The 21726-nt window shown below is 34.0% G+C and overlaps 1 protein-coding gene across 14 annotated transcripts in view; it reads left to right on the top strand.

Moving 5' to 3' along the window:
* LOC140436668 (uncharacterized) overlaps positions 1-21726 on the top strand; it is a 411170-nt gene that overhangs the window by 281321 nt on the left and 108123 nt on the right. For 7 of the 14 annotated variants that reach the window (XM_072525693.1, XM_072525691.1, XM_072525687.1 and 4 more), the window contains 3 exons: positions 3292-3378; positions 7383-7457; positions 14301-14393. In XM_072525693.1, the coding sequence (XP_072381794.1) occupies positions 3292-3378; positions 7383-7457; positions 14301-14393 (255 nt within the window). The remainder of the gene's footprint in view (positions 1-3291; positions 3379-7382; positions 7458-14300; positions 14394-21726) is intronic. The other 7 variants (XM_072525690.1, XM_072525697.1, XM_072525694.1 and 4 more) reach the window with 3 other exon arrangements.

The following is a 21726-nucleotide window of genomic DNA, read 5'->3' as shown; positions in this document are numbered from 1 at the left end:
AGATGGTCCAGCAGCCCTAGTTTCAGAAGATAATCCAGCAGCATGAAGTAGCCCTCTAATTCTAGCCATTCCTCACTTCTTTCAGATGATTTCGAAAGAAAACTGCCATGACCTGGCACTAGAAACAAGAAATTTGTCGTCTCTAGTTGTTATAGACAATGGACAGCCTCGCCTTGACACAGGTCTTCGAGTGGGCAAACCAGTCTCTTCGTACCACTTTCATATTCGTTGCATACTCGAGTAACTTATACCAATATGTCTCGCAGTTTTTGATCGCGGAATCTTCAAAATGCTTATTACAATGACACTACACATATAAGTTACAATCCACATATAAAACCACAGACACAAAAACCGTGCTGATAATGTCTTTTATGAATTTGGTCGAGAGACCTTTCTTTTTCAAGTAGTCGAATTAATTAGTAAAAAGTGAAATGAAAATTTCCAAATTAATATCTTATTTTTAAAGGGATCAGAAAAGAGCTGGTTTACAAAATGCTAGATATAAGAGGCACAGAAGAACTTACATAGGAACAGGTTACGAATTGACAAAAGATACAAATGAAAAAATTGTCCGTATTTACAAGCCTTGTTACAAGATTCTACTATCTTATCTAGGAAGATCTGGAGCAAAAAGAAAATAAAAAAAATAATGACTTAATGCTCTAGTTGTTTAGATCAACTCTAAATGTGTGATGATTGCCTCAAAAACGTACTTGATATTTTTCTTATTTTGTTTCTTTTTTGTATTGGAAAAATATTGGAAAATATCCCAAGGATTTTGGTCCTTGTAAGTACGGCCAAGCGAATAGCCAAGCGGGTCAGACGGCCGACTCTCATTCGCTTCACTGTCGAATGGTTAAGTGGATGTGCGTTGAAACCCTAGCTCGGTATACAGAAAAATAAAAAAGGCTAACGGAGCAGATTAAGATTCTGAAACGAATCTGCCGCTTAGACTAGAATATGCTGGTGTCTGATCGGCCTATGGTGAAGCAGTACGGCAAGGGATAAGGGCTTGTGGCTCGGTGATTCTCCTTCATAGGCCCCTACCTGAAGGGAGGGCGTGGCGCCTAATGTACCGGCTTATATATATATACGGCCAAATTGTATGCCCAAAGCAAAGGAGGAACTAGAAAATTATATATTTACTCATATAAGATACCTTCCAAATAATCAGAACATTTTTGAATATTTATTTCATAGTGAATTTGGATATGCACATACCATTGAGAACAATAGGAGTATGAAAGTATTAAGAAAAAGGCTAAGAACGGGGACAAAGCAGATAATAAAGATTAAAAATAGAAATGGTGGTCATCTTACAACCAACAGAGAGGAAACCCTTAAAATAGTTGAACACTTCTACAAATTGCTGTAAACAAGCGAACACAAAGTAAATAGCAGAGAAGATCAAGTACCAGAAATATTAACAAGGAAAAAGGGTATTGTCAACCAAGGATTAGAACTACTACCGGAAATCACAATAGACAAAATAAAACTAGCCCTAAGAAAAGCTAAGAATAACAAATCTCCAGAAGATTGTGTAGTTACTGATGCAATCAAAATCGGAGGCACTTGTCTACTTAAGAAAATAAAAAACCTTTTTAACATGTGCCTTTTGGACAGTAATATACCCGACAAATGGCACAATGCTGAGGTAATTCTATTGTACAAAAAATGAGATCACCATGAATTGGAAAACTACAGACCTATAAGTCTTCTTAGTCACCTATACAAACTCCTTACAAGAATAGTAACGAATCTTCTTGATAAAAAACTTGATTTCTACCAGCGAATAGAGAAAGCGGGATTTCGTACCGGATTTGGAACAAATGATCACCTACATAGCATTAAAACGGTAATAGAAAAGACCGAATACAATCGACCACTCGTTCTGGCTTTTGTAGATTTTCATAAAGCCTTTGACACGGTAGAATTTTACAAAATCCTGGAAACACTACAAGCATGCCACATTGACTACCGATATACAAGGTTAATTTACAATACATACAAGACCACATAGTTTTCTTCTCGGACAACCTCAAGGAGATATGTACAATGTTACATGAACTTCAGTTAGTGTGTGCCAGTGTAGGTCTTAAAATAAACATCTCCGAAACAAAATGCATGACAAACTTAGTACCTAGGGGAAATATGAATATTGGAGACAACGAAGTAGAGCTGGTGGAAAAATACATATACCTTGGACACGAAATAAAGATCACAAGAGACATCCAAACATGTGAACTACGAAAAAGAATAAACCTAGCATGGGCAGCCCATGGAAAACTCAAGGGCATCTTTAAAAGCAATGTACCAATTTCTTTAAAATGTAAAACATTTGACCAATGTGTGTTGCCTGTGATGACATATGGTGCCGAAACTTTGACATTGACAGCTACAGCTTCTAAAACGCTTCAAATAGCTCAGAGGAAAATGGAAAGGTCAATGCTGAGTATATCGCTTCATGACCGAGTTAGAAATGAAGACTTAAGGCGAAGAACAGGAGTTGGGCCGGACACGTCGCCCGAATCAGTGATGAAAAGTGGACGAAGAGATTGCTTGAGTGGAGGCCGAGGTTAGACAAAAGAAGTAGAGCTCAAGATAGAGCACAATGGACAAAAATGAAGGAAGCCTATGTCCAGCACTGGACGCAAAGGGCTGGGTGATGATGATGATGAGTCCATTGGGAGCAAATCAAATACAAAGCAGTCGCTTACTTCTACATGATTTCGGAAGAGTGAGAGCAAAAGTCTTCTTAATTATCTGCTAACCTTGGGATATTGCGCAGGGCATTACTGAATTAGTAGGAACTGAATTATTTGTAACTAATGACTCTTTACTATTTCAGTCAAAGGTTAGATCCGTGGTTAAAAGACTTAAACGAATATACAACAGGAATAAATTGAACTAAAATGTGATCTGAACAAAATATATAGATGCCTAAAACATTAATTTATTTGCAATTCATAATTTAGTATATTCAGCAATATTTGAAAATCTTGATATTTTCTTAATGCGCGCTGAACATCAAGTATTTTTACCGCAAAGAGAAGGGTTCAAGTAGTCAAAAGCTGTTGAAACTGAATTTACCTATCGATTAGTGAGTTACCTGATGACTATTACGTTGATTAATCCATAGTTTTAGAAGTTTTTCCTTAACAGCACTTTATTAGACTAGTAAGCTTCGCTTTTGCGACGAATATAACGCTTTTAGTATAAAAAACTTAATTTTTTTCCCAAAATGTGTTTTTTTATTTTTGCATGTAATATTTTTTGCTTGTTTTGTAGCGATCTAAGTCTTTATCGGATGTCTTGCTTTCATCTAACAAAAAAAATATCGAGAATGTCTTCTCGGAAGTATCTGTACGGGCGCTGGTAAGCATTTACGATTTCTATTCGACAATTTCGATTTTTTTTATTTAAACATTTAAGATATCATAATGTCACTAAATATCTCAGTGGTGAAGTATTGAAAAGAAAACAATTGAGCAGAATGGCATTTTAAATACAGAATTAAGGCAAGTAATTCATACGAGGGCAGGGAGAAAGGTTTTTAGTTTCGCTCCAAGATGATACTGCTTGAAATGCTAGCAAATGTCACTATTTTTAGCAATAGTAATTTGTTTTATCCAATTGTTTAAAGTAAACATTATCAAGAACATAACAACTCCAACAAAAGAGGGTTACGCTTTTAAAAGTATACCGAACTTAGGAGCATGATTTTATAAAACTTTTACTGGAAGTGGAACCACAAGAAAACACAAAAATTAATCACAATCCTCAAGGAAGACCTAAAATAAATATACATATACAGAAAGTAAGATATATCCACCCTGAATTATTACATTGCCGATCTCCAAAAAAAAACTGTTATAAATCTTAAGACTGTTTGAAATATTTTTAGATTGAGGAAAAGTACCAAATGAATGGGTAATGATGTAATGAATAATATACCATATCAGCTCCCTTTATATAAATGCTAAAAATAATTCCTTTAGCAACTAGTGAAGAACAACAAAGTAACTTAGTAGATGCCAAGGCATAAAGAAATTGCTGGTAAAGAAAATGCTAATAGTCTTGCTAAAGTAGAAACGAGTACTACTTTTATTGGATCGGAGCCATTCTGTGACATACCCAAAAGCCGCGAAATATTCTAGGTCAACGGCCAAAGGTAAGCAAAAAGGTTATTAAGATCTTCTGCTCGGTACGCAAAAGTACTCTTGGAGCTTCAGAAGACACAAGCGAGTAATCACAGGTGTTCTCACTTTGGGTACAGCTCAATCAGATACCATCTATGTAAAATGGGCAAACTGCAGAGAGTAACATGTAGATTCTGCAATAATTTAGATGAAAATGTCGAACATGATGTCTGCAACTGCAAGGCAATTGTCTGTCAACGCTATAAATACCTAAGCCATTTCGTTGTAGAAACTGAAAAAAGACAAAGTATGCAAGAATTATCATCATAAGTATAATTGGTAGATTTCCTATTAGTCCAGTCGGATTAGATAAAATAAACGGCCTAAACTTGCATGGCAAGCTGCCGCAAATTTTATTATTTTAACATTTGGGGAGGGGGGAGTCAATAGTAGTGTAAATTTAAAATCGCGACTGAGTCCGACCTTTGCATTAGTCGCCATCTTGATTTAAAGGAGAACTGTTTTTGTTCAATATCTCCATCATTTTCAATTTTTGGTAAGGACTGAAATTGTTGCAAATGCGATTTCCTACAATTTCTTTCTTTCAATTTTTTTCGTGCATTCGATATTTTCCGAAAGGGGGAATTAGTGGAGGGGGAAGCATAATTATTAAATTATCTGGTTTATTGCTATTCATGTCGATAACTTAACGACATGAATGTACATAGACAAAAATGGAGAGAGTTATATTTTATACAATTTTGATCTTCCATTCTTTAAGCTGATATCAATATTTGAGTTCGTACGTATGCGGTAAAGGCGCGAGCATAATACCTTGCGGGGCTTGGCTTTATAGGAATTTTTTTTATTCAATATCTCGGCCAATTTCAACTTTTCGACAAAATTTTAAGGACTTCAATTGCGATTTACCACAATTTCCTTTTTGCAAATTTTTCCGTGCGGTCGATATTTTCCGAGTTAAGAGGGAAAATTGTGACCAAGTATAATTATTGAATTATCTCGTTTATTATTAACTTTATGACATAAAAGTACATAAACAAAATGGAGAGATTAGAGAAACAAAAGGAGAGAACATTTAATGATGTTGACGCCTACGCATATGACAAGCCTAACGAGATCAAGCAATTAATAAACCCTAGACGCTGATAAATCAGCCGTAGGCCATAAAATGAACGAACCTACGACCTTAAATATTCTTCTTCTTCCTTCTTGTATGTAGGCTTTAAAGCCTGTTTCTTCTTCGATATTAGCCTCCTAAATTGTTTAAATTTTCGCGCGATCTTTTTCTTGGTCTGCCAATACGTCTTCGTCCACTTGGTGACTCATCTCGTGCTATTCGTACTATCCTATCCTCTGCCATTCTACTAATGTGTTCACTCCACTCCTGTTTCCGTTTTGTCACCCACTTGTCACGTGTATGTTAATATAGGTCTAATTGCTGCTTTATAGGTTCTTGTTTTTGTGTCTTGTCTTAGGTGTTTGTTCTTAGTGATTGTGTAATTAGATATCCCGCCACTTTACTTGCTTTTAAGCTTTGTTGTCGTACTTCTTCTTCAACATCTCCGTAACTAGTTATTATATATATATATATATATATATATATATATATATATATATATATATATATATATATATTCCCAGATATCTAAACCTTGCTTTCTGCTTTATTATTTTCCCATCAATTTCGATTTTACATCGTAGTGGGTATTTAGATGTTGTCATACATTTGGTTTTTTCTGCTGATATCATATTGTATTTCTTGGCTGTTGTATTGAAGACGTGTGTTAATTTTTGGAGCTCGTCTTTTGTCTCAGCGATTAATGCGGGGTCGTCTGCATAACATAATATTTGGATTTCTTTGTTCCCCATTCTGTAACCATGACTTTTACGTACTGCTTGTATTATTTCGACCATTATTATATTAAAGAGAAGTGGGCTTAACGAGTCACCCTGTCTGACTCCGCTTTGTACTGGTATATACTGTGTTAGTTTTCTATTTATCTTTGCGTGTATTCGATTCTGGAAGTAGATTTATTCAATGGTTTGTATAATATTGATTGGTATGTTTCTTTTATACAGTAGGTGTAAGACGTCTTTGACTTGGATGCGATCGAAAGTCTTTGTCAGGTCTATAAAACATAGATATGCTGGTTTATTGTACTCGATGGCCTTTTCTGTGATTTGTCTTAGTACAAATACGGCGTCTACGCAGGATCTTCCGAATCTGAATCCTTTTTGTTCATCTAATCTAAATATTGATTTTAGCAAAAAATGAAACAGATCAAAATTATATAAAATATAATTCTCTATTTTTGTTATGTACATATTTTATGTCGAAAGTTGATAAAAATATAATTCAATAATTATGGTTTGTCACTATGTTCCCCCTTAACTCGGAAAATATCGATCGGACGAAAAAATTTGTAAAAAAGAAATTGTTGAAAATCTCATTTACAACAATTTCAGTTTTTACCATTTTGGTCGAAAAGGAGAAGATATTGAGCATAATCGGTTCTCCTTTAAATTCAAGATGGCGGCTAATGCAACGGTGGGATTCAGTCGTGATTTTAAAGGTACACTCCTATTGACCACCCCTTAAGGTTAGAACAATAAAATTTGGGGTAGCTAACCATGCAAGGTCAAATGACATCCCGACTGGAATACATATACATATAGAATATTAGAAAATCAAGTTCGAAAAGCAATAGAAACTATGCAGTCCAAAAACATATGCAGTGTGAGAGAGACTGTATAATCTATTTTCCCAACAATAAATGGATATTTTGTTACATTATACAATTCCACCCCTGCGATATTTATGAGATTATAAAGCTTTTTTATGATTTATGTGGTATAAAGAAAAATAAATTAATAGGTACGTAAGCATATTCAATTTCAAAGGGATGTAAATGTGGCAAATATAAATGGATTTTTTATAGTCCCATCATAATCTGTTCATGTAATTTTTCTATTTTATGTGGTAACTCTTGGGTTAAAATAGTAAAGATTATTAGTTAAATTACATAACAAAATTATATATTATATAGTTATATAACAAAATTATTAAATTTGTGCCTTCTTTAATTTTTCTTTAGTCCATTCGTACCAACTTATTTTTCTGTAGTAATACCGTGGGAAAACTTATTATTTTATTTGAAAAGTTTTAGAAGCTAACTTTATTTAATTTTTTGCATGGTATTTGCATGGCAAATCTAACAGAAAGAAAAATTTAACATCTTCGAGAACAAAGATCCTCTGGGTATAGTAAAACCTACCTTCAAAAATCCCGCAATGGTAAGTTAAATACACGTGGTGAATTAAAAAACGTTACGTCAAAAAAAAATGTTACAAGATATAATGTTACAAGTAAGATAGATAATATCACAACTGACAGGTGACATATATCTCGAAACAATCTTATAGGTTATATTATACATGTACAACAAATATAATAATAACTGTATCAATAAGTGTAAGCTTTTATGGCCGGTGTTTTGTAATGATACCTTAAATCCGGTATCAATGTATCATAACAAACATAACAACAAACAATTGACGTAGATATCAAGTTGATAAAAACTGATATATTCACTTGTTCTAAATGTGAGCTGATAAATAATAAATATTTTTGAATGACGTTAATACTCCAGTCGTCAGAGACGAAAATGCCACTGAACCTCTAAAAATCATACGAACAAGCTGAATTTTGCCAAGAATATTAATTTTGGGACCTTAAAAAAGATGCAAAAAAGTTTACCACTTTTACCTCCGGGCTTCACCCTAAAACCCTCCTAGAAGGGGGGTAAAAACGCAAAAAAATCAATTTACGAAGAATCGGCACACCGTAGAAAAAAATATTTCAAATAAAAAATGTAGCTGAGATAATTTTAAACAAAAATGTTTATGAGCATTTTTTTGTGTAGAATAAACTGTTCTCTTAGAAACAACGCTTGAAGTGATCGTCGATTTTACATGTCAGTTACGCGCGTGAAATCAATGTTCAATAAAATTTGTATCAGCTCGACGGTAAAAATTCGATATCTTTTGATTCAAGTGACGTATCGACAAATATAAAGATCTATTTTAAAGGTAAAGAGTTCAGCTTTCGTATGCAGTTTTTGTATTTTGCCTCAAATAAACTCAGATTTTATACAGGTGTTAAATAAATAAACGTGGCGCGATTTTTGTCATTTTTTATGATTCTAACGAGATTAATACCATCTCTCCCATTCATTGACTGGCCACTATGAAGTTTCGATTACTAGAGCCTAACCTTTAAAACCTATAGCATGAAATTTTAGTTTAAAGTTTTGTCAACAAATGTGAGGCATTGGAAATATACTTAAAAAAAGCTGGAGCTAAACTTTCACACAACAAACGATCTAAAACATTTAAAACTTCTTTTTCAATTACACCAGTACGTTCTTTAAAAGAACAAAACTTCTGCAATAAACTACACCCAAAACCTACTTCTTAAATGCATTTCCTGTGACGTGTGATCGTTTGTAATGTAAAACATTAAATTCTGCGTTTTTTATTCATATCTCAAATGCCTCATATTTATTATTACAACTCAAAATTAAAATTTCATGTGATAGGTTTTAAAGATTGATCTCTAAAAATGGAAATTTTACTACAACTAGTCAATGAAAGTGATCAATTTTATTGATCTCACGAGAATCGTAAAAAATGGCAACAAACGCGCCACGGTAATTTATTTAACGCCTTTATAAAAACTGAGTTTATTCTCAGCAAAATACAAAAATTGCATACGAAAACTGCACTCTTTGCTTTTAAAACGCATCTTGATTTGTGTCGATAGGACATTTAGACCAAAAGATATCGAATTTTTACCGTCGAGCTAATACAAATTTTATTGAACATTGATTTCGCGCGCGTAACTGACATGCAAAATAGACGGTCGCTTTAAATGTTGTTTATTCTACACAAAAAATGCTTATAAACATTTTTATTTAAAATTATCTCAGCTACATTTTTTATTTGAAACATTTTTCTCTACGGTGTACATATTTTTAGTAAATCGATTATTTTGCGTTTTTACCCCCCTTCGAGGGAAGTTTTAGGGGGGGATATGGTAAACTTTTTTGCATCTATTTTGGGGTCCAAAAATTAATATTCTCTGCAAAATTCAGCTTGTTCGTATGATTTTTAGGGGTCAACTCTCTGACGACTGGACTATAAACTAAAACTCACGACCAAATTGACGACCATGATTTAGGCAGAATGTTACTTCACAGTCTGATGTTTGAATATAACTAACTATACTTATTATAATTTTGGGCAAATTAACAGACCCATATTTTTTGATTTTTTTATTAGTTTATTAAAAATGTAGGTATTAAATATTTGTTTACACAATAGTAAATGCGAAATATTTAACGACATTTCGGATTCCAAGAATAATTCGATTTCTGTGATTGTTAGTGTTAAAGCCCGTTCGCCTAGCTTTGAAATATTTGACAGATTTATTGTCGGAAACATACAACACACAGATTCCTACCACTCACATAGCTCAAATAAACTTACTGTTACAGACTTTGTTCATTGAAAAAAGAAGAAAAATCATGAATAATGGTAGTGTATATTCATTATTTTTGATTACAAACTGTCTACTTGTCTATAAACTAATCTATAAACGACTATAAAATTTCAAAAATAAATATTATGTTATGTTTTATGCAGTTTTGCATGCGAATAATTTTTTGTTTTTAAATTACAATTAATATTGGCTATGAGCACGTGTGCTTGGTTGTATAGTAACTTCGAGTCACTTTAAGTCTGTCAAAATTTAACCAACCTACAAAAAAGTGATTACTAAATTTACTAGATAGTTGGGAGTGGGATCAGTCAACCGAGTATATATGTAAGTTGTTTGAATGTATTTTTGATATTTTAGATATTTTTGATATTAAATATAATATAATATTATCATTATCAGCCTATTCTACCGATGATGGTGCAGCCTCCCTTACATAGGCATTCTTCATTTCTACCCAGGTTGTCTATAAATCGCTTCTCTATGTCATGTTATACCTGGTTGTTTCTTTATGTCATAGTTCCATGATACCACAGTGTAATTCTAGTGGACCATCTATTGTGTTATGCTTGCTAAATGTCTCTCCCACTGCTATTTTAGAGATTTGATTCTGCAGATTACATCAGTGACCTGAATTTTTTGTCTGATCCATTCTATTCTTTAGCAATCTCTCTTTATTATGCCTAGCATCGATCGCTCCATTGACCTTTGAGTGACTTTCGCTTTTTTTGAGTTTCGCTATTATGTATCTCTTTCTTTAATGTCCTTTAAGTTTCGCAGCCTTATCTCATGATCGGTAGTATATACTAATGCTCTTTTCTTCAGGTGGAGTGGCATTCTGGATTTGTGTAATACAGCATTTTTACAAAAAGATGCCCAAGCGATTTTCATTCTCATGTTGATTTCTGGGGGAGCCAGATTTATGTATTAATTGTCCCAGGTGTACATACTCGTCTACTGTCTCAAGTGCAGTGTTGTTTATTATTACATCTTGGATATCCAGTTGCTCATTGTACATGGTTTTCGTTTTTGCCAAGTTCATTTTTAGGCCAACTTAATTGCAAGCTGCATTTAGGTCGCTTATAGATCCTTTAGGTCTGCAAGATTATTAGCGATCAGAATAATGTCATCTTCAAACCTTAGATTACTTAGACTGATGACTTTATCAATGTCTTAGTCCTTTGTTTTGCGAGTTTATTTTGTTGAATATATTTTCTAAGGTTGCTGTGAAAAGCTTTGGGGATATTGCGTCTCCTTATCGGACACCTCTGCTAGTGAGAAATTCGGGAGGGTTTTATAAATTTTTACTTCTAAAGTCTCTTGGCTCTGCAAGATCTAATGCGTTTGTTAATCTATTATTGATGATGAATATCCTCTTTGCTACCTTTCTTATGAACGATAATTATGTTAGCTGTACTCCAGTGATCTGGTATGCATCTTGATCTTAGACAGTTCGTAAATAATATACTTGGTAAGATTTTCCAGCTTTTTTGACAGCGTATTAAAGCAGTTCCACTGGTATGCCATCTATTCAAGCTGCTTTACCGCTTTTCATTTTTGTGATCGCCGATTCTAATCTTGGAAGACATCTTCATGGTTACTGGTGATTCTTCAAGTGTTTCAGGGGTCGCTGTAGAACGTAATCACGAGTTAAATTGTTTCATTTCTGTCTGTAATCCTGGTGTTTTCGTTTGTTAGAGCAACAATTTGCTTCTCCCCAATGATTAATGCTGTTTTTGTTCCTTCTATCTTTTAGCATTATTCTGGTTTTATCAGATAGTTTCTTATGTTGATTTTGTTGATGCGGGCCTCCGATTTCTTTAGCGCTATCAAGGATGATTTACATTAATTGAGAGCTGTCGATTTGGTCATGTAATTTTTCATCGATTATCCTTTGGTAGTGATCTGAGTTTTGTAGATTGTTGGTATTTATACCGGTGACTGTTAATTTTGTGAATAATTTTATTCTTTATAATTTTAGATCTAGAACAATTTTTGCTCTAATTAGTCTATGGTCGCTGTCTGTTAGAAATGTATTAATTTCACTGATTTCCTTTACTGTAGTAATCTTGGTTGGTGCTACATAAGTCCGTTCAGTCGACTTTTTCTTAAATAATGTATTTGCAATAAGCATGTTTTGATACTGTGCAAGCGAGTCGTTCTCACCTTTCCCTCGCCGGCTCCATACTTTCCCATGATTGTTCCTTGCTGTTTTTTCTTTAAAAATTTGGCATTAAAGTCACCAATTAGATACTTAAAGTGACTTTTCTTATTTAATGCTTGAGTTATGATACTTTAGAGTTCCTCTATTTCTTCGCCAGTGTGGGTTAGTTGGGGCGTATAGGGCATCTACTCTTCGTTTCCATTTCTTGTTCATTAGGAATCCAATACCGCTTTGTTTGCCCGTATAATATGTAATAGGTTATATTAAAAACTAAAAGTATATCAAGCTCTGAAGCAAATTATCTGCCTGAACCTATATGAGTTGGGACTCAGTAACATTGTTAATGTTAAATATTAATTTATAATTTTATTAGGAAATAGAACACCACGTAATTTCACTCTTAGTATTTTTTTGGCGAACAGTTTTTTAAATCACCATTTTATATATGGGTTACAAAAATTTTATTTTATTTTAATTTTTACTGTTTTTTTTTTTAAATTATGGTATTAGAAATGGTTTAACGATTTTTATACTAGTGGTAAATGTTTTAGTTAGTGGTAAATTGATCGGAACCATTTTTTTCTCATATGGAATAAAAAAATGTTTGGGTTTTAAAATATATATATATATATATATTTTAAGTTTTTAGTGAGGAAAAATAAATCTTAGTCTAATAATAATATAATAGTATATAATAGATTCCTGCACATGTAGTAGCTCTAGAAAGTATTAGAATTATATAGGTCAAGCACATCGCATATGATTCCAGTGATTTTAATACTTAGTTCTTTCCAGGATAATTTCTTGGAAGACATTGTTCAACGAATAATTGAACAGGTGGAGAGATTTTGTTTCCCTAGGTAATCCATATCTTAATTTGGATGGTTTAATTTTTCCTGATACTTTCCTAGATATATTGAAGACAGTATACGTTCGTAGCAACACGATTTGTCATTTTTTGTATTTAAATCGGTAAACAACAGCATATTATGTCCATTTCGACCTCGTTTGGGCTCATCAGGCATGCGTATTTGTGTATAAACCCAAATACGAAGACCGATAAGACGTCTATACAAATTTTCCCACTTAAGTTGCAGGAGAAGAAAACGATAATTAATCAATTGTTTTTTTCATGGCCATCAGAGTAGATCACACCTTTGTATGCTTATATTGAAATGATTTTTTCCTTGATTTGGTGACTATAAAAATCCGTATCATTAGAAGATCTTCTACATATTAAAGTCTTGTTGGTCATTCGCTAGTTCAATTTCGATAGTAATTTTATTGATTATAATTGTTGTGGTCAGTTTCAGATCAATCCTAAGGAGATTTATAGATGTATGCCTCTATAGTTTTCGGATATTTTTACGGCATTTTTAAACATTAGATCCGTAATACTAGTACTACAACGGAGTAGCCGTTGCTCAACGGCCAACATACTAGGCTTCTAAGCCAGAGTGCACGAGTTCTAATAGGCTATCAGATCTTAAGCGATTTTCATCCTTACTTCTAGTTTCTGCTAAACCTAGTATTACATCTCGTTCAATTCTTGCAACTTCTTCTTAAGTTCATAAATTTTTGTTCATATTATGTCCATTTCGACCTCGTTTGGGCTCATCAGGTATGCGTATTTGTGTACAAACCCAAATACGAAGACCGACAAGACGTCTATACAAATTTTCCCACTTAAGTTGCAGGAGAAGAAAACGATAATTAATCAATTGTTTTTGTTCATGGCCATCAGAGTAGATGACTCCTTTGTATGCTTATATTCAAATGATTTTTTCCTTGATTTGGTGACTATAAAAATCCGTATCATTACAAGATCTTCTAGATATTAAAGTCTTGTTGGTCATTCGCTAGTTCAATTTCGATAGTAATTTTATTGATTATAATTTTTGTGGTCAGTTTCAGATCAATGCTAAGCAGATTTATAGATTTATGCCTCTGTAGTTTTCGGATATTTTTTACGGCATTTTTAAACATTAGATCCGTAATACTAGTACTACACCGGAGTAGTCGTTGCTCAACGGCCAACATACTAGGCTTCTAAGCTAGAGTGCACGAGTTCTGATAGGCTATCAGATCTTAAGCGATTTTCATCCTTACTTCTAGTTTCTGCTAAACCTAGTATTACATCTCGTTCAATTCTTGCAACTTCTTCTCAAGTTCATCAATTCAAATCATTTTCTGTCTGTGCTGCGAGCTGCGATAGCTTTGAATTATTTTCGTTTGTGCTCGATATTTTGTCTTCCTAAGACCTTATTTAAGATGTGTGATTGACTATTATAGATATACGTTTAAATAGAAAATAACAAAGAGTTAAAAGAATAAAAAAAAATTCCATATACTTTCTAAACTTACTATAGCTTAATGACCTTAACGTATGTTATTTCATAATATATTTTTATTTTAGAAGTCCAGCTTTAGTAAATTCGATGCCCTCCAAAAGAAGAATGTTCTTCACATCAGATCTTCTGATTCCGCCAAGGCTCAAGAGAAGTTTAACGTGAGTAATTTCTTCTGTTATGTTCGCAATGTTTACTTTTTAACCCAGATATGGCTAAAATTACTTTCAAATATTTTTTTTTCAAATTTACGCTTTATATAAGGTAATAAAAACATATTTATCGTTAAAATATTTATGCAAAATAAGTAAAAACAGACTGTACAAAATATTTTACACCAGGCATATAAAGGGCATTATTCACATGCGGATATGTCCGACGGACAGATCCTCCGACCAGATCCACAAGTATGTATCGTATCCATGCGTACGCCGTATATTATGTCTTGCTCGTCGTCTGTGCTTTAAAGTTGTCGATAGATATGACACTTACAAATATCTGGGACACGAGATCAAAATAAGCAGAGACAATCAAACACATGAATACAGAGGCGAATAGGCCTGACACGGGCAGCATTTGACAAATTAAGCCATATTCTAAAAAGTTCAATTCCCATGTATCTCAAGCGAAAGATTTATAACCAATATGTTTTGCCTGTACAAACTTATAGAGCAGAGACTTTAACAGTCACGCAAAAATTTGCGAATAAACTCAGTTACATAACGAGCCATGAAACGTGCAATGCTGAACGTGAGCCTTCAAGACCACATAACAAACCAACAAATCAGGCAAAGATCAACAGTTCAAGACATCATCTAAAGAACCACGACGCTTAAGTGGAACTGGGCAGGGCACTTAGCCAGAACACAAGATGGACGGTGGACAAGACGTATTATGGAATGGAGAAACTATAAAAGAAGCTGAGGACAACCACCGACTAGATGGACCGATGATATTAAACGTGTAGCGGGAAACTGGCTACAAGCGGCCCAGTGTAGAGAACACTGGAAAGAACTGAGGGAGGCCTATGTCCAGCAGTGAACGCGATTGGCTGATTGATGATAATGTTCGATATGCACGCCGCGAACTTCGCGCCGTGTGTGCGCTGAGCGTTCGCGGCGCTATCAATGTTCGTTGAAACTTTTCCAAAAGAAAACTTACGAACATTTAGTAATTGTAGATAATTATGTCTCTGTCGCGCGATAAAACTAACACCATTTCTGTGATGAGTGGTGCTTTCTTGGTAATGGCAAGTTTGTGCAAAAAAAGAAGCAACGATGTTGGTGGCACACTATCCTGTTTAAAACACAAAATGGTTCCTAGCTTATGATGGACTTGATGGTCTTTATGTTGAGAATCCCAGATAAGGTTTTCCCACGATAAGCATCAATAAAATTTATATTTCCTTCCAACTACTCCATTACTACTAAATATTTATATACTCAGACATGCCAGAACCAGCAAACCTTTCGCGATCCCGTCCAAATATGTAATGTGAACCATCAAGCGTTCGTAAAGAATATTGTAACAGGCAATTGCGAAAAAACGCATATAAAGAATTAGTTGAAAACTGCCAAGAAATTTGCCCAGATTCAGATCATATATCATCATCATCATAATCATCATCATCATCAACAACAACAACCTGTATGCGTCCACTGCTGGATATAGGTCTCCCTCAGCTCTTTCCATCTGTCTCTGTCTTGTGCGGCTTCATCCAGTTATTGCTAACATGCTTCAGGTCGTCAGTCCATCTGGTTGGTGGGCGTCCTCTGCTCCGAAGTGCTTCTTGTCTTGGTCTCAATTCGACAATACATTTTGTCCATCGGCTGTCTAATAATTTGGCGAAGTGTCCTACCCAATTCTATTTTAGCGACGCGATTTTTTCTATGGCGTTTGTTGTTTTTGTTCTATGACGTATTTCTTCTTTTGGGTCTTGGTCTCTCAAAAAGACACCCAACATCTGGCGCTCCATAGCCCTTTGAGTCACGCGAATCTTATTGACTACCTTTTTTGTGAGTGTTAATGTTTTCGCTCCATAAGTGAGTACAGGTAACACACATTGGTCAAAGATTTTCCTTTTGAGGTATATGGGTAGGTCCGATTTAAATACATAGTTTAATGTACCAAATGCTGCCCAGACTAATTCTATGCGACGTGGAAGCTCACATGACTGGTTATCTCTGCCCAACCGAATTTCATACTTTAAGTACTTATATGATGCAGTCTTCACAATATCCCTTCCATCAACAGCGATACTTCTATTTAGCAGCAGGTTAGTGAATATTTGCGTCTTGTTCATATTAATCTTTAGTCCGACCTCCAAGGAAGCGGTATATAATTTTTCAAACATTATTATTGCATCACCCATACGATCGGCTATAAGAACGATGTCATCTCCAAGTCTCAAATGACTGAGTTCTCTCCATTTATGTTAATGCCATGCTTGTTCAGATGTGCCTTCTTAGAAGTATGTTGAGATGTATGAGAGACGGTGTCTCCTTGTCGTACTCCTCGTTGTATACAGAATTTATTTGTTTCTTGTTCATATAGTCTTACACTATATGCGGCATTTTGGTACATATATTTGATTATGTTAGTGTAGCGATGGTCTATTCGGCATTCTGCCAATGCTTTTAATAATTTCTGAAGGATTATGGCATCAAATGCTTTCTCATAGTAAACTAATATCAGTGCTAATGGTTTGTTGTATTCCGCAGACTTCTCTATCAGGTTCTTTATCACTAGTAAGTGGTCGTTAGTGCTGTATCCCAATCTAAATCTAGTTTGTTCTCTAGGATATATCTATCATCAAATAAAACTATATATCTTCCCATTATTGCTAGTTTCTTTTTCTTATTCATAGCACAGTGGAACACAGATAAACACACAACGCGAAAACCAGTAGAACTGAGAATTGTCCGTGGATATGTAGCACCAACGAATTTGTCTAAAGACACATCTGCCTATATATAGCTAACAACGGAACTGTCCCTTAGTTCCAGGAACTGTGAATAGGGCCCTTAACCTACTATTAAGTTTGTAGCTAACAGTGCTAACATGTAGCCTAGGTGGCATTTTGAAAACCTCATTTTTGTCCTATCATGGCAAAAACCACATCGACTTTGTTTTTGTTGTGGAATCACCAAATGGTCTAGTCTGTAATAGCGAATATTGACGGCGAATATCATTTGTTTATTTTTTTGTTAGCGCATCAGAATATGCTGTATATATTTTACTAATATTAAATGATGATCCTTGGTATGGCTCAAAATATATAGCCAAGATGTGATGTACCAACCCATAATTTCTAACCGTATCTTATCGGTTTTCCATGTATAAATTGAGTAACAATAGATCTCTGAGGTCGAGTGGAAGGGTGGTTAAGCGCCCACTTGTATTGAACCTAACCCTAAACGAGCAATGTATAAATTGTTATAATGAGCGTTTTCCGAAGTACCGAACCATTGTCCCATCTATGGAATGAATTTCCGTTAAAAATCAATAATTCATAAGATTTTTAGACGGAAATTGTAAATGATAAATTCAAATTTATCTCAAAACATTCTTTTGCTAGAAACCTTCACATAACCACTCAATATTAAAGTTCTCAGAAAACCACTGACCTCATACTCTCGAACTTCTTGTTAGCGATTGTTGTGTGTAGCATATCGATTACTTTCTAACGTTATATGTTTTATAATTGCTTCATCAAAAAAAAGTGAAAACCATTCAAGAGGATCTTAGAATCATGTTGTTCTGAAAGTTCTTGTACAATGTTACATTCTGTCTGAATGTCGTGTTTTACCCAACTCTGTCATTATCATTATCATTATTTTGCACATTTATTTGAGCAGGAGCTTTAGTTGCATACCAGGTAAATTATTTATTTACATTATATCTTCATTTTCAGAGTATTCGTCTGTTAAGACATCACATGCATTTAGTGGAGGCACCAAAGTAATACTGTCTACATTTGCTACTAAATTTTCATCATTCTAAGCTCATCCTAACATACTAAGCGCATCCTACAGGAGAAAGCCTCTAAAAATAAATAGGTATTTTCCTGGCGTACAAGATTGTGTACACTAAAATATCCTTTATTTTTCTGGGGACATTCGAGTCCAACGGTTGGTACAAGAGTTAGCTGGTATCATCCGTTGGACTCTAATATCCTTTTCGAGCGGATATCTGTGGCTAGTTTCAACTACTTTTAAGATGTTTCGCTGATGATAATCCGATAGGACCAAAAACGTTTTGAACAAATTTCAATCCTTTTGGATAATTTTAAAATTTTTATGATAAATATATTCCATTATACATAAGAAGTTTTTACTTCATTGTAAATGTTTTAGAACTAATTGTTTGTTATATTTAATTACGTTTTGTATAGTGCACGATACGAGTAAAATTAGATCTTGACGGCAATTTTACAGCATCGGTTGACGTCGACAATAAAATCGGTATAAATTTAATGGATCAACTAATCAAATTATTTACCGTAATTGTCCTTCTCCTTTCTCTCCTTCTTGCCACGACGTGGGTTGCTATTTCGGCTTGAACTACTTACGAAAAAATAGCAGTCCGACTAAAATACCGTCTCGTACATACCAATCTCATGATTTTATTATCTTCTACTATATTTCTTGTTTTATTGATTTTGAATTCAGATATATTGCCAAACAGAACCAAGGCGTGTTAACTGTACAAGGAAAACACGTGACCCAAGAGTGTAGTAATCCAAAAAACATGTATATATTACATACTGTGATATTGAAATTTGATCTAAATTTAAATACAGTTACTGATTTTATGAATTTCAATGAAATTGGCAAAACAAACAATAAAAATAAATTAATCAGATTTTTTTAAATATCTCAATGATCTTAATTAGAAGACAAAGGTCAAATTGTCCTACAGATGCCAAATTGTAAATCTTCTTCTTCTTCTTCTTTTTATATAGACATGATTGTCTGTTTTTCAATGTGCCTTCAATAAGTTGTCGTTTCATCGTTTTTGTGGTCTTCCTACTGATCGTCTTCTTATTGGCAAACCGTCTCTTGTCGTCTTTATTACTCTATTTGTTGTCATTCGCCTTATTATGATCGTTCCATTCTACTCTTGTATTTTTTACCCAGTTCTTGATGTTCTCCACCTTGCATCTATGTCGTATATATGTACTTCTAGCTGTTATAAGTGTTTTCATCTTTGCTGTTTCTAACATCTTTTTTGTCCTCTCTGTGTCAAGTCTTGTTTCTGTCGCGTATGTCATTATTGGTTTGATGACTGTTTTGTAATTTCTGCCTTTCGTTTCTTTCACGATATTTTTATTTCTCCATATTGTTTCATTCACAACCTGTGGTTCTGTTTGCTCTATTCACTTGATCTTCCAGTTCTGTTTCGAGCTTTCCGTAGCTAGATAATGTGATGCCTAGATATTTAAACTCCATCACTTGTTCTATTATCTGACCTTCCAGTTTCAATTTACATCTGAGTAAATTTGGTGTTATAACCATGCATTTTGTCTTTTTTGGTTAAATTAATATGTTAAATTTTCTGGCGGTTATATTAAATTGGTGCAGCATACGTTGTGAATCATTTTCACTTTGAGGGAGTAGTGATGCCTCGTCTGCATAGCAGATTATTTTAAGTTGTTTTTCTCCCATTTCATCTCCCAAAACAGTACAATGAAAGAAAAATCCAAGATATCGAAGAAAAGTTCCCAATCAAAGACATTAATTCTTCTCACGAGGAAGTAAGGAAGAAAAAAAAAGAATAATCAGAACAAGAGTGCGTAGATGTGATCCAGTGACGGAATACTGCCAAGTGGGGCTAATCATGTAATATTCTAATAGAAAACTTTCTTCGATGAGTGACGAAGAGGTCCCTGACATACCAACAAAATAAGAAATTATGGACACAATTTAAGACTTAAAGAACAATAAGAGCCAAGGAGAAAATGGCATAAGTGCATAAATGTTAAAAGCAGCAGGAAAGCTATTAGGAAAGCAACTAGCTAAATTAGTTAGGTGTATTTGGTAAAGTGGGAAGATTCCAATAGAAAGACTGACGCACGTGTTTGTCTAATTCATAAAAAGGAGATCCGATACTTTGCTAGAACTGTAGAACAATGAGCCATCTGGGTATACCAAGTAAGTTGGCAAAGTTAACTAATCTGACCTTGACTAGAACTAGAAATGAAGTTTGTTTCTAATGGGTTAAAATCAGAGAATTATCAAGTTAAAAGAGAGCTAAAGCGAAGAGACCCATCTTCGATAACTTTGTTCAATGTACTTCTGGAAACCATAATAAAAAACAATTATTTAAAAAGAAATGGAACAATTTCCAGCAAGCAGCACCAATGCGGATAATTTTTAATGCTACTGGTTAAGACAAAACAGAATTAATGTTTTGTATTAAAATATTACTAAAAGAAGCAAGAAAGTATGAGTTGGAAATTTACATTAAAAAAAATCAAGACTTAAATGATTATGGGAAAGAGCCAAAATAAAGGAGGAGAAAATTTGACGATAAAAGCAGGTGATAAAGTTTATATGAATTTGAGAAGGTCAATAAGTTCACTTGTTTGAGAGTCATTGTAGAAGAGAACAGCCATGAGAAGAATAAGCGTAAGACTAGCAAAAGGTAACAGGAAATATGGAAGCCTGAGAAGTGTAATAAGGTATAAGTTTCTATCCAAGAACAAAAGCTGAGAATATACCGAACAGTACTAAGACTAATCGATACATATTAATGCGAGACCTGGCTGTTCCATAAAGATGAGGAGAAGCAACTAGAAAGATGGAAACTTAAAATGCCGAAAAAGATGGGAACGTAAAATTCTGAGAAGCATTTCGAGAAGGGTGAAGAATGGAAAAGGACGAAGAATAATATCCCACCACAAAGTATATGAGCAGTAAAAGAAGCCTAACATTTAAATAAAAATACAAATATTGCAATCAATAAAATATAAAAGCGAAAAAACAAATTTAATAAAAAATAATAAATTTTTAATTTATTTTTCCAGTTTTTTCCAACACACCGTTCCCTTTAGAAAAATAAATAGCCCCTCCGCTGGCTCTATGTCAACGAGTATGTCAATAATCCATTATCATTGATCCTCTTAGTGATTTATACATCTTTCTATTGACTTCTGAATCGCCAATGTTCTGAATCACAAAAGCAAACAATAGGTAAAAGTATTTTGTTATCATCACGAAAATACCCACAAAGATAAACATAGGATGTACCTTGGTCTCGCCGATTTAGACCAGTCTAGTGCTGGGTGTGGTCGAGTTTTGTTGGTATCAAAGAGAAAAATGGAAGTAAGAATTGTATTATACTTTTTAATATTTCTTAAGAGATAAGTTTTACCTTTTACCCTATAATTTATAGTGTATATTATACTGCACATTGTTGGGCAAAAGATCGATACATCTTATTTGTAACTTTAACCGGTTAATAAGATATCCATTTTTCATTTATTTATAAGCT

This window comes from Diabrotica undecimpunctata, chromosome 3, assembly GCF_040954645.1.
Source record: "Diabrotica undecimpunctata isolate CICGRU chromosome 3, icDiaUnde3, whole genome shotgun sequence".
In the NCBI taxonomy this organism is placed as follows: domain Eukaryota; kingdom Metazoa; phylum Arthropoda; class Insecta; order Coleoptera; family Chrysomelidae; genus Diabrotica; species Diabrotica undecimpunctata.
This window is presented reverse-complemented; position numbering and strand designations above follow the sequence as displayed.